General features: G+C 42.6%; 1 protein-coding gene across 6 annotated transcripts; it reads right to left on the reverse strand.

The window, feature by feature from the left end:
* Positions 1 to 231: 231 nt before the first annotated feature.
* Positions 232 to 13,887, reverse strand: oma1 (OMA1 zinc metallopeptidase). Of its 6 annotated transcripts, none has more exons than XR_011692357.1 (10): positions 12,647 to 13,885; positions 11,333 to 11,561; positions 10,914 to 11,087; positions 10,476 to 10,583; positions 8,472 to 8,600; positions 8,183 to 8,257; positions 6,892 to 7,041; positions 2,376 to 3,537; positions 2,190 to 2,263; positions 232 to 1,441 (listed from the first exon to the last, which is right to left on the reverse strand). XR_011692357.1 is itself a non-coding variant. In XM_071486999.1 (8 exons), the coding sequence occupies exons 1-8, from the start codon at positions 13,006 to 13,008 to the stop codon at positions 3,193 to 3,195; spliced, it is 1,572 nt and encodes a 523-aa protein (XP_071343100.1). In that variant the 5' UTR covers positions 13,009 to 13,885; the 3' UTR covers positions 1,544 to 3,192. The 6 variants fall into 6 exon arrangements, 2 of the variants coding, with proteins under 2 accessions (XP_071343100.1, XP_071343101.1); XR_011692354.1 differs by having other exon boundaries at positions 232 to 811; positions 1,285 to 1,441; positions 2,190 to 3,537; XR_011692353.1 differs by having other exon boundaries at positions 2,190 to 3,537.
* Positions 13,888 to 13,919: the final 32 nt, after the last annotated feature.

Raw genomic sequence — 13,919 nt, forward strand, 5'->3', positions numbered from 1 at the left:
GTTTAAGCTGAGGTTACACTCAGGTGACCTCAAAGAGGATTTCCACTCTCCCCTGGCCTCGTTAAAAAGCTTTCTGCTAATCAAACTTAGACAAAAGCAAGAAAGAATGAGTAATCTTTATTTTTCCATGGGCCCGGCTGCTTTAAAACATTCTAAATCTAATTCAGACTCATTAGTAAGCCTCTGGAGTACCCCTGCCTTGTACTGCAGACACAACCTCGGAGACTTGCATGTGTGCGTGCGTGTGTGAGACAGCATCTTTAATTACCCAGGTAACACAGCCAGATGCTCCATCACTCTGGCAATGGCAGTGATTAAAAGCAGTAAAATATTCATTTCAATCAGACACCCACATGCCACATGTATAATTAATGCACAGTGGAAGGACATTGCAACTTTTACCACAACTGCGCACACACATACACACGTCTCCATCACCATATTCCCTCTACTCGCTGCAGCCAGCTGCTGCCTGTGTGCTGAGGCGGATCCAAGAAATGGAACTGTGGATGAGCCACTTCGAGCAGCACTCCACAGAGGGTCAGACTGAATTCTGGGACATCATTCAGCCACCTACACAGCAGATGTGTTGGGTTGCTCTCTCACTGCCCTGACTCTCTCTGGGAGTGTTTTTGTTGGTGAAACAGCATCTTGAGTTTGCTGTCTACTGTGTACTGTATTCTCCTCTCTCTGTCGTGGGTGTGCTGCCTTTACTGCTCCTTCCTCTACTTTTCGATGCCACTCCGCTTGTCAATACCATGAAATACCTGCGAGCAGTTTGTCTGAGAGCTCAGAAGCAGTCTGATGGTCTCTAGTGGGCGTGGGGATATACAAACACAAAACAATCTGAGACTTGAGGTGAATTTACAGACACAAAGTAGACGTCTGATTTCGTTCGTGAAACTGATCTTATCTGCCCAAGGGTACGTCTGTGCACAGAGACACCACACAGAAACAGAGACATTTCCATCCAGCATTTGAGCTAAAATGTTAAAAATCAAATATTTTATTTCATTTAAATGTAAATCACACCAAAAGAATGCTCTCTTTCTGGCACTTGAAATGAGATCTTTTCTTTTCTCCTGTCAATCCCCATGTTTCCACTTTGTCTGTTTTCTATTTCTGTCTTTTCAATCCATCTGACTGCTGTCTCTTTGTTTTCCTTGATTAAGCCCTCTGTTGCAGTATTGTTTAGACTCCAGCAGTAGGCTACAATTACTCAGCGCACTGTGTGTGTGTGTGTGTGTGTGTGTGTGTGTGTTGTATCACACTCATTACAATTACCACTGGGTCTGAGTGTGTCATCTGTTGCCTGCTCATGTTCCAATTTCTCCGTGAGTGGTGAGGGAGCTGCATCCAGAAGCTTCAGCATGCACACGACAGTGAGGCCAAGAAATGGAAGACTTCATTGGAATAAATAGAAGTGATGCACCCAGAAATCCTGGGGAAAACAAAGGCCAAATCTGTGTCACCAGGAGGAGGTGACACAGCAAAAGAGAGGGATGACCCTCTTTCTGTTGCAGCAGAAAGGAAGGAACTTGGATGTTGCTCTAATGCTCTTTAATACGCTGAGATAACACAAATTCAGCTTGTATTCAACAAGCAAGAAGTTGTTACAGTTGGAGGACGTTACAAAAGCACAGCAGTGAGTCTGACTGATGGGAATTTTAGTAGCTTTCATTTGACTATGACTGGCTGAGTGTAATCATGTCTATGAGATTTCTTTACATCTGTGTGATCAGCTGTGAGAGGACTGCCAGAAATTTTCCCAGGAGCCTGGCATCAATGAGTAACTGCTATATCTGCTGCTGCTGCTACCACACACACACACACACACACACACACAAATATACATCTTTCACACATTGTCTTAATTGGTTGCTGTGACAACAGAAGTATTTTGATGTTCTTATGTCACACAGGCTGACTGACACACACAGTTTCCATAATCCTCATTTCTCTTGCTGATAAATGTTCATCTGCAATTCAACTTGCAATGGAAAAATGCCAAAATAAGACTTTTTTTTATTATTTTTTTGCCTGAGACTTGCAAACAGAGCACATTTCTGCTGAGATGTTGATATGCAAAAACCAATATTACCTTGGCTTTTCATTGCACTGTTTTGCACAAAACCAATCACTGGCCACTTACTCTAATGCAGCAGATGCAGACTCTAACGTAGACCTACCCTGTCTGCCGTAAAACAAAGCTTCCCCAGCAGACTCTCATCTGATGTTTTGCAAGCTGATACAGTTTCAGCGCCTAAAATGCATGACACAAATAAAATAATTCATCCCAAATGAAAACACAGGAGTATCTTTTTGATTTCACAATTTAACCAGGTGTTTGTTTCAGCACACACGCAGAAGATTACCAAGATATGAACCGTAGCTGCCCTCCTCTTCCTCATTGTGTGGCTGCTCCCGCAAGCTGTTGCTGTAAATAAGGATGTTTTCTCAGTCATCTCACCCTGTTAAATAAGATTTCACAAAATCCCATGAAAGATTTCTAAAAAGCTTGACAGTGAATATTGGCATTCCTGTGCAGAAGGCTGTGTTTTAAAATCTGTAAACATCCCAGCATAAATTTACACGATTGTGTCCCTCAGGCTGGAGAATGCATAAAGTGCTGTGTGTGTGGCATGAGAAAGTAGTAGTCATAATGAGAATGTAGATGTCCTCTGCCTGCCACGGACACACCCTCCAACATGCAGATATAAAGTGCTTGCTCTCGTCTGCTGTCGTGTGTTGATGAATAATGCACATATTAATCCTGCAATGTATGGAAGCTTTACTAATTAATCCAGCATTTCCCCATTCGAGGTTATCTAATTAACGTGGCATCTTTGTAGTCACTAGGCATGGATAACATTCTCTGAAGTTCAGTCATCAGGGTGTTGCAGTGGAGGAAGAGGTCAGGGCGTTGAATTTCTTGAGTTTCTTCTTACTATTTATTTTTGGTGACTTTTTCCACTTGACTTTTTCTCCAAATATGAAATGACCCCAGCCACTTCTTTTCACACCATCGTCCACAGCGCCACCCTCCATTGTGCTGGCAACCTGAACAACCAGTAGGAGCTGGAGAGCAGCATCAAGAAACTCTGCAATGGTGGGTGGGAGCAGTAGTAGTCACTAATAGTCCAGTTCAGTCAGTGAAAAGCTGGAGAAGTTTGTGAGGATTTAACACCCCCGTCAGCTGGTGATCTGCACCCCATCCCAACGTCTGTCACCCTCAGCAGGAGCGGGGGCAGGGGCTGCTACAGCTGCATCTGACGCTACAGCCGAGGCGTGGCTGTTGCTCTCCTCATCCACGTTTGGAGAAGAAGGAAGTGCAGTTTGGGGAAGCAGAGCAGCAGGCAGTGCAGTAGGGAGTGAGGCAGGGCTGTGGGGCAGGTGGGGCTTGCTTGCCCCCTGTGACCCTCCTCTCCCCTGGTTCTTAGTGTTTTCCAGCAGCACCTGGACACTCTTGGAGAAGACAACGCGAGGGTCAACAGCAGGTAGAGCAGGGCAGACGCAACTTTCCCTCAACTCCAGAGCCTGGACAGAGAGACAAGCAAGGACAGACACACAGAGAGTTTTACTGTATTACTGCAGGAAGTGTACAGAAATTCGGGAAACCACACTTTGAATTCAAAATAAAATACAATTGTTTCATCTTCTTTCCAGAAATAATTAAACAAAAGACATGAAGCCACACTCGGAGGTAAATACTGTATCTGCACTGACTTAAAACTGCAGACAAGAAGTTCATGATGATAAATGTTTGTTGGTTTAACAGTGAGCCATGTGTTGTTTTTGTTTGCAGCGTAGTAGAACAAGAAATCAGTTTGTTCTTTTTACTTTGTGATAAACAAATAAGATATTTGCTGTGAACTGAAATGAATGTGACAACAACAGACAGAAAGCAGGATGTGAAGGACCAGAGACAAAAAAAGACAAAGATAAAAGCACAGAGATGAACAGATGCACTGAGCTAAGAACATACAAACAAAATAAGACACTATAGAGAGAATCATGAGGGCTACAAGTTAGTAGCCAAGATAGTGGCCCTACTCAGGCACATCTGTGCTTTCAGCTAAATGCCAACACATCTTAGGCTGCAGTCCAAAAGTCAAAATAATCTCCTTTCCTAACCATTTCTCTTCAACCTTGATGGAAAACGTCACAAGTTCCAGGAAAGATGTGAAGGAGAGGTCATAAGGAGAGAATTCGACTGAACTGTCATTAAGCTTTTTTTAAACCCACTTTATTTATAGCACATGGACAATAAATCCTCTTTTATCCACAAAAACAAACAGGGCTGAATTGTTGAAATAAGAAAATATGAAACATTTACACAAGCAGAGAAAGTTGATCCATTAAAATTATAATTAAATAATAATAAGGAACTGAGCAAGAGGTCAGAATAAATTTTATTCAGACTTAAGTAATTAGAGTAAGTGGAGAAAATTAATTTCTAGTGCTTTACACAATGGGAGGGGATTTAGTAGAACGACATTTATGTAGATAGTATTTTGTTATGATGATATTGTTAACTAGAAATCTGGACAGATTTGAAAGAGAATAAATCTATATTTATCATCATCAAACTTTATCATCAAACTTTATTTGTACTTTTCATTAAGTTCAAGGTGCTTCACAGATGACTGACGACTGAAGAAAAGGACAATCAGATCCAATAAAATAGATTTCAAAAGCTATAATAACATTAACAGACAAACATAAAAAAATTCATAATTAATTGTAAAAGAACTGATAAACTACAATAAAATACAATTTACAACATAATTACAACCAAATAAGTGAATAATATAAAGTGACTAATGATTAAAAACTATATTTAGATTTATGGATTTGGAACCCAGACAATCAGACAAGGATTTCCATAAGTTCTGGATTTTGTCACAAACATAAAACAGATGCTCTGTTGTTTATGTGGGTCTGTTGGAGTTAATCTACAATGGTGCATCCAATACAACCATAGGTGCATCGCTTTTGCTGTGATAAGGAATTGTGGGACGGCATTTTCTCCTTTCCTTTTCAAAGGTCCAGTGTTTCCTATGCTAAAGGAGATAAGACAGGAAGCATTGAAGCTCCTTTCCTTATCATTTAGAGAATTCAAACAGCTGTTATCATGGCTGAAGCTTAGATACTTCCGGGTTATTTCATCCAGTTAGGAATCTTCCTATGGAAAAAAAGACTTCTCGACTGCAGCCTTAGTTTTGTGTGTTAGCCTGCTAATGCTTCCTGATTTGCACTTGACAGCTGAGGATCATGGGGATGTCATTAGTTTTGCAGCTATTTGGTAAGAAATCAAAATATTGGTCAAATTAAAAAGTCAGTAAGATTCATCCTCTGGAGACAACAAATGTCTGTACTAAATTTCAAACTGTCCAATAGTTGCTGAGATCAGTCTGGACTGAACAACAGAGCACTGCTAGCATGGCTAAACTATTACAGGATGCAGCGTCTGTACTTTAAATCAATCCCACGCAGGCTGGATAAGAGGAGCTGGTAGGAATGAATCACAAGCAACACATTCTCTCTGTCATTGTCTCTGTCTCTCACACACACACCCCCAACTCATTAATGTCACACTTAGAAACACCTACAAGACTCTGAGCACATACATGCACTTGCTTCCCACTCAGCGGGGCCTCCCTCTCATGCTACCAGTGGACTTAATGCGCTTTGCTTAAGGATGATGAGCGCACTAATGGAGGCGGAGTGCCCTCACAAGAGTTGGGTTAACTAGCTTGATGCTGTCACCCCTCGCAAGGTTAAAAACATCACATTATGCATCACTTTCACCCGACTGAGCTCAGATGTTAAGTGGCTCATGTGCGCTGCTGTGCTGGCTCGAACGAACTGCAGATGAGGAGAGGATCGTAGCTCTGGAGAGTTTTCTCAACACACACACACACACACAATGCAGGCCAATGAATCCCCCAAACAACAGTCTTCATCACCTCGCTGCCTGTGGCTACAGCCTGGCCTCGCCAGCGACTGCTGCTAGAGGTCAATCTACCACACAGGGATATGATATGATGCATAGGCACATACATGTAACACACACACTCACACAAAGAACATGCGCACACATAATGACACAGGCACCTGATGGACAATTAGTGGTTTACCCATCTGTTCATCTCTCGTGCTTGGAGCATCTGACGGTGTACCAACAGTCCAACTCACACTCAAGGTTAAAGCTGCTGCTGCCTGAGAGATTGTTGGTCTCTCTCTCTGGCTCAGACACAAACACACAAACACACAAACACACACACACACACACACACACACACACATAAGACGTAACAACTGCTGTTGCTGACGCTCACCATAGGAGCTGCTGTTTTAACCACTTGCTGATTTCCTTCTTGCCTAAAGGAACCATTGACTGTCTCACCACAGCGCCTCACATCAGTGTGTGAGTATGTGAGACTGAGCTGCTACTGTGGAGCTGTTTCCTCTCAGGTCCTCAACTCAAAGCCTCCCAGAGATGTAGTTAAGCAGATATCCAGGCCCCGGTGTGGCAACATCTTTTCCCTGTCTTCCTAAACCCCTGCATCTTTTCCTATCCTCCCCAAGTCTCTCCTTCCTCTCTGCCCCCCCCTCCACATGTCTGCAGGTGGATCTACATCTCTCCAGATGCTTCATTAGTTCTATTAAGACTCCTCCAACCACTCCTACAGCTGCACTGTTTCTCCTCAACAATAGGCAGGTATAGGGCTCTCTCCTCACACAGGGATCCAGGTCTTCTACTTTAGACAAACACCTGAATCAGGGCTGCAGGTTTGAGCTTATTTAAATAACTGAGCTGAAGAAGAAACTGTTAACCCTTGCTGTTATTTTAATCGAGCAGTGAATCAGCACTGTGTGTGTCTGTACCTGTGGCATGAGGTGGTCCAGCTGAGTGAATCTGTTCCTGTGCGATGGGTGTGTGGACAGCCACTCGGGCAGGGTGGGCTCTCCTGTCAGCTGGTCTCTGAGCTCCATTTGCTGCCAGAAAACGGGGCCCGCTCGCACATCTGCACATGCCTAGGAAGGACACATACACCCCATGGAATCAGAAACACAAACTCACTGTGGCACCTCTCTGTCCTGTGCTGAGGTGAGAACCCTTACTAACCCAGAACATGAGGTTAGTTTAGTTTGACAACAGTGCCCCCTAGTGCTCTGCAGACAGATTACAGAGCTTGAGAACAACAGTTACATTAGAGGAGTGTGATTCTGAGAGCTGTCATATCATGTTAAAGAGGTCCAAGTTTTAATCCCTTGTATAGGTAAAAATCCAAAAATCCCATATCCTACATTTCTGATTATGAAAGTCAGTAGCATCTCCTTTCAAACCCCACACTTCTACTTTGTAATGTAGGCTTATTTTATAAACTGAAAGTAAAGCCCAAGCTGAGTTAAGCTTGATTATGTCAGGAGGAGCCTGAAAACAGAGACACTGTATTAACTGTCTGTCTGTCTGTTTTTAATGACTGAATGAGGGCTACAAGTTAGCAGCCACGCTAGTGTCCCTACTCAGGCACATCTGTGCTTTTAGCTAAATGCTAACACATTTTAGGCTGCGGTCCAAAAGTCAAAATAATCTCCTTTCCTAACCACTTCTCTTCGACCTCGAAGGAAAACGTCACAAGGTCAAGGAAAGATGTGAAGGAGAGGTCATAAAGAGACAACAGCGACTTTTTTGAACCAACTTTACACCAACACATGGACGGTAAATCCGCCTTTAAACCGAAACAGAGATACTGTATTAACTGTCTGTCAGTCTATTTTTCATGATGTTATGCTCTCTAGTTGGGACTGGTATTGTCTTTCTGTTGTTTGTTTCGAGGTTGCCTTTTTTCTTGTGTTTTGAGATTTTTTTTTTTTTGTATTAATATTCTATTGTGTCTGTTTTTCAAAGTGTGAGATTTTGAATCACCACAACCAACTTCGAAGTGCACCTCACTGGTGTATCTACTACAATAAATGTATTGCACAATATCTCTGTTAAATAAACAATAAATCTCATTTTAAAAATGTAATACAAAACTTTGGAAGCTCCTTCAGAGCTACATAGGAGATGATACACTCACACTGACACACATGATACACGGTGACAAGTAAGGTGAACCTCACATCTAAAATCTGTGGAGTGCCCCTTTAAGAAATAACACGATGATGATACCTTAGCAGCCAACTGCAATCCAACTTTGTCGGCCTCAGCCTCAAGTTTGCGACTGTAGGGACGGCTGAACATCAGCTGAGGGAGAGACAGAGGTTGCAAAAACTTTAACATCCATACACATTTCCTTTGGCAAAGGTCCAACTCTAGTCCACTGCTTTCATTTCCAGACTCATTACAATAGAGTCATAGTTATTACAATAGAATAAAGTGTGAAGATTTTGATGTTTCTTTTGATTGAGTGGCAACCAGGAAATCGCATTATACAGTGTACACAGGTTAACATTCTCACCTGTGTCAGCTTGTCCTGTACCCACTGTCCCAGCAGGGCCAGGCTGTCCCGAGGACACACAGCCCAGATGGCTGTCAGCAGAATCAGGGACAGGAGGTCCACGACATGAGACAGACTGGCCTGTTCTGCCTGCGGGAGGAGAGCAGAGGGATGTGGGATGACAGGGAGCAGGTGACAGAGCAGAGGAGGAAGGGAGTGGGAAAGTGAAGGTTTAGGATACAACAGAAAGAGGATGGGAACAGGGAGAGAAAAATAGAGGCAAAAAGTTTTTGGGAGGTGAACGAGACAGCTGGAACATATTGATCGTTCCCATCTATTTTAGTGGAACTTTAACTCTGTAGCAGATTTAGAGGTTTTAACAGCCGATCCAATAGAGCACACCTACTGGGTAATACCAAGCCCATCGATGCTCATTCCCTTCATCTAATTAAAATCTCCTTCAAGCATTTCCTCCGAGGACGTTTAAAGTCTGCAAATACCCACTTCATTAGACACTTTTTTAGAAGAAGAAGAATGGGCTTCTATTGCCAGAGTAAAAACGGCCGTCAGAGGAGAATTAATAAAGCATGACAGTGCCCTCGGTCGACGGGTCTCTGGTCATCATAGCACAGACAGAATTAGTGAGTGTCTGGGGGTGATTGTCAGAGAGGCTTTGACGCTGGCTGATGCAACAACTCTGCAAGTGATGCCACTTCAGCCAATACTATACTTCTGAGACAGAGTGGGGGGGCTAATGATGAATAGTCAGGTCTCTCAGTGTATAATGCACATAACTATAGGAGGTCCACATACATATTTTATAACCTTATGTGGGAGAGAGCTGGAAGACTTCCAGCTCTAACTTCTCCTCTGTGTGCCAAGGGCTTTTAAGTGACTTAACTTTGTTCTTCAACATTATTTGCACTTTAAGTGTTTTTAGTGACTCATCCTCATGCATAGCGAGGTCTGCTACTATCAACTGAGCCTCTCAAATGTCAGTGGTCTATACACAGGTCTTTGTTCACTGCAGCACTTCAGCCTCAGGAAATCCATCCACAGAGCTACACAGGTTTCCATATTTTCTGCTCTACACTGTGTGCAATCCGCACTGAGGGAATGGATGCACATTCTGTCTGTATATAAATACAGTGACAGGTATAGCTCCTCGCCATCTGCACTAACAGTAATGACCTGTTGTTACTGTGCCGTGAAGCAGCAGAGACAAAAATAACACCGAGTGGATTATCTGTGTGTTTCAAGGTCATTCAGACACATTCCTGAAAAAAAAGTCTTGAAAATATAAAGTGGCTGACTGCCAATGTCGGGTCAAGCTCTACAGTAAAGAATATAATGCGTGATACAGTGGCGCCAGCAGGATTATATTTGATAGTATGCACAAGAACTGCCTGTCTTCTTACAGGATACCTTTAGGTTTCCTGTATAATACAGCATCTTCCCATATTTGAAGATAAAATGCTGCGTCCTGTATTGAATCATTGCAATTTGTCCTATATCCTGTGCTGTGAATAATGTGATGTCAAGTAAAACCAAACTAGTTATAGTCCACAAGTGGACTGGAGAAGTTTATCAATGAGCAGTGGACTGACAAGCTCAGAGTGCTGAGAGAAAATACATGTATGGTTGTCTTTTATCCATAACAGTGTGGTTCACCGCTGACTCACCTGGTAGAGCGCAGGTCTTAAAGGCTTATATTTAACCACAGCGGTCCAGGTTCGAGGCCAACTCAAGGCCGTTTGCTGCTTTCCTCTCTCATGCTAATTGTAAAGCTGTAGTACACTGCTTTTTTGTTACCCTTATGGGTTAGAAGCAAGTGAAAGAGTGTGTGTTGGCATTTAGAAATCTCCAAAAATGTCTGCAGGAGTCAGCATTAAGCAGGCAACTGGTCCCTTATTCAGCCACACACATGTACAGGATTACAGCAGGCAGCACCACTGACGTGTCATGATCAGGGGGAGGGACAACACCACAACCACACACACAGTCTGAAGAGGCTTGTGCACTTACAGAGTGTCCCAGTAACGCATGAGCCATCTCGTGTCCCAGGACAAAGGTGAGCTGGTGAACGTCGGCCACGGCGTCCAGCATCCCCGTAAACATGAACACTTTCCCGTTCTACATAAAGGGAAGTAAAAAAATCCAGATGTGTTTGAAGAGATTCTTTAGACAGTCACTGTAAACTTCTCTGTGAGTGACAAATGCCTCAATCAACATCAGAGGTGAGGCATTGCCCACCCACATGGGCAGGGGGCAAAAACAAGCTTAATCTAGTCTAAAAACATGTCTTGATCAATCACTGTTAGAAGGATAAGTAATAAGAGAAACACATTCTCACTCACTCTATTATTCATAGACATCCTCACATATGGGTCAAGGATGCAATAGTGTGTTAGTACAAAAACACAAAAAAATCTCTAATTCTTTGTCTCGTTTTCTTTCACTGACCGGCAGGACGAAGGCATTGACGTTGGGACTTTGCACCACATGGACGCTCCATGTGACAGCAGACACTTCAGGAATGTCCTTGTTCCTTTGTGCCAGATGCTGCACCACCTGCTCTACCACCTTGTGCCGAGGGTCAGTGACTGGAACCAGCAGCTCGGCAAACTCCTCCATGTACTGTAACCAACACACACACACACACACACACACACACACACAGTTTTTAAGGATTTGCAGATTTTCCCCTCCATCCATTTAAATAAATGTGTTGTCTGTCTGCTTGTCATTACTGTCATTGCTGATTTTAAGAATCATGTGAAAAAAATGTGTGTAAAAGGCTCATCTGTCTCTAATCATGCTGTAACACAAACGCACGCCCACACACACACATAAATCATGTTAGTCCCCCCTCCCTCTCTCACAGCCTCTGAAGTCAGAGCGGCCAGCTCCATGTAGTTCTCTCTGCTGAACACCAGGAGGCGGGTCCGTCCCGTCACAGGGGACTCATCCAGGTGGGTCAGGAGAAGGAGAGCTGCAATCACCATAGCAACACCTGCCCCCGCTCCCAGATGCCAGCGGCGCTGCCAGGCCCATTTGCGCATGAGCTGCCGGCGGTTGTCTGGTAGAGCCACCCACCACTTTCTTATACTCCTGCAAACAAAGCACAAACCACAGGGTCTGAGATATCTATGCAGGGCTCCTCCAGTAAATGTGAAATCACTTGCTGCCCGACAGCGGCAAAAAATGAAAATAAAAAGAAAAAAATTGAAGCTCTGGAAGGAAATGTAGGAATCCAGGCAGATCAATAGTCTAGTTTCAAAGGAGGCCTGGCCAAGAGAACAGCATTGAAACATGCATAAAATATGTTCACAACAATGTACTATGCACAAAATGCTGAAATAAGTTTGTATGCTTGCCCAGAGGAAACAGTCAAACATTAAAGTCGACAAGTAGGCCAAGACTAAACAGCCTCTCTGTTTTACAGGAAGTCCATGAAAGGGGGTCAGGACGTTTTCCAAAGGAGTTATTTGACCCAAAATAAAACCAAATTAATCAATGAAGCCTGGTGTGTCACATGATACTATCACAGTCACTCTACTTCAGTGTCACCAGTTAATTAAAACCAATTAATTAACAGAAATGAGGCAACAATTTATTTGTCCTTACTTAAATTACATTTAATACAATTGTTGATAAAACAATTAGTGTAATGTTAATTATTTAATGAACACAGTATTCTAATTAATTAAAAAATAGTAATTAAAAAATATTGTGCCTTTAAGCAGTAAATACATTTGAAGGCTATAAAATAACTGATACAAATGTTCCTGTTTTTCTGTTTTGCAAGAAAATCAGCTGATCAAAGTATTGTGAATAATTACACCTGATCATTTTTCTACATTTGAGTATTTATATGGTTTCCCTGTATTATATTAAAGTGTGTTCACTCATTGGGCACTTTATTAGAAACACCTGTACACCTGCTCATCTGTGCAGTTATCCAATCAGTCAGTCACGTGGCAGGGGTGCAGGGTATAAACTCCTGCAGGTCCAGGTCAGGAGCTTCAGCTAATGTCCACATTAAACATTAGAATGTGGGAAACTGTGATGTTTGAGTGTTTCAAAAACTGTGAGCAGCAGTTTATGTTGATGAGAGAGGTCATAGGAGAAATGTTACACTGGTTGGAGCTGACAGGTAACTCAGATAACCAGTAGCGCTCCGGTGTGTCCCCTACCTGCCCAGTATTATAGCCACCAGCTTCTGCAGAGGTTTCAGCACCATCCATATGAGGGGAGCAGGCAGGGCCCTCAGGGGGGCTGAGGTGTGGAAGTGGTGTCCGCACTGTGACTGGGCTGACGTGGTTTTAGGACTAATCTGGAAACACACCGTGGCTCCATTTCCACAGGATAACAGAGGTGATGCAGTTGAACTGGTTCTGAGGTACAAAGAGTTTGTGGCTCTTTGACTGCTGATCCGAGAGGACACACACTGCGCCTTCTTCAGAGCAAATCCAGCGTGTTTATAGATCTGGTCGTGTCGTGTCAGGTGAAAACAGAAGCGGCTGCTCCGTAAAAGATTAACACAGAGCAAAACCATCGTCCTTGTGCCTGAGCTACAACTCTGCGTAACTCACTCACCAAACAGCTGCCAGGTGTTTTTGAACTGCGGACGAGGCCACTCGGAGAGGGCTGAAAGTCCTCATCTTAATGTCGACATGACGCCTGACGTTAACCTGACCTTCTACTCAGTTTGTTCATTCGACAGCCATTACTGTTCTCAGCTGTCAATGTCACTGATACCAGTGGACGTTAGCTACAACTCACCTTGGCTATGAGCGAGCAGCCGCCGACTGAAATATTTGTATCTGTTGCAAAGTTAATTTAATCACACAATAACACGCTGAGTTCAACATTTAATGTCCGTACGAAGCGAAACGGCAGCACTTTAACAACAAAATGAACGGAACTTTGGTTGTTTATGTAGTTTGACGTTCCTGCTTCCAAATTGACTCCCCCTAGAAACAAATCCGCGCCACAAGTTCCGGGCGCGGATTGAATTTAAACATTTAATAATTATGAATACCTGTTTTCTAATCTTAAAACAAAAAAAAAAAAAAAAAAAAACATATTTATCAAAATTGATCTAATTATTTATGAAGGGGCATTTTCTTCTCTCTGACAGTAGATGTAAAATAGCTTGAAACTATAATCTGGTGCCATTTATGTTAAAAGCTGCACAATGTCCCTTTTTAGGTTAAAAAATAAATAAATAAATGCGGCTTTTCAAAAATGCTGTATGTGGAAGAGAAAAAGAAATTACATCAACTGTTGTTTTTTTAAAAACACTTAACAATATATACATGTGTGTATTTGTTACATCAAAAAAAATTAAAAAATATAATAAAACAAGTATGACATAGTATGAAAATACATTTTTATTTTTGTGTGTAAAAGAAACCAGCAGAACTGAGAAAACGTTAACCATAACAATCTCTCTCACAACACACA

Source organism: Trachinotus anak, unplaced genomic scaffold, assembly GCF_046630095.1.
Source record: "Trachinotus anak isolate AG129_WGS33_773 ecotype Australia unplaced genomic scaffold, CSIRO_AGI_Tana_v1 ptg000010l, whole genome shotgun sequence".
NCBI classification, from domain to species: Eukaryota; Metazoa; Chordata; class Actinopteri; order Carangiformes; family Carangidae; genus Trachinotus; species Trachinotus anak.

Bases quoted from the DNA above. Each gene is read 5' to 3' on its own strand.
- oma1 (XM_071486999.1), bottom strand. From the start codon at position 13,008: ATGGTTTTGCTCTGTGTTAATCTTTTACGGAGCAGCCGCTTCTGTTTT. The intron at 10,584-10,913 runs GTCAGTGAAAGA...CCCTTTATGTAG, and splicing joins TCAATGCCTTCGTCCTGCCG to AACGGGAAAGTGTTCATGTT. The intron at 8,601-10,475 runs GTAAGTGCACAA...CTCCTCCCGCAG, and splicing joins ATGCGTTACTGGGACACTCT to GCAGAACAGGCCAGTCTGTC.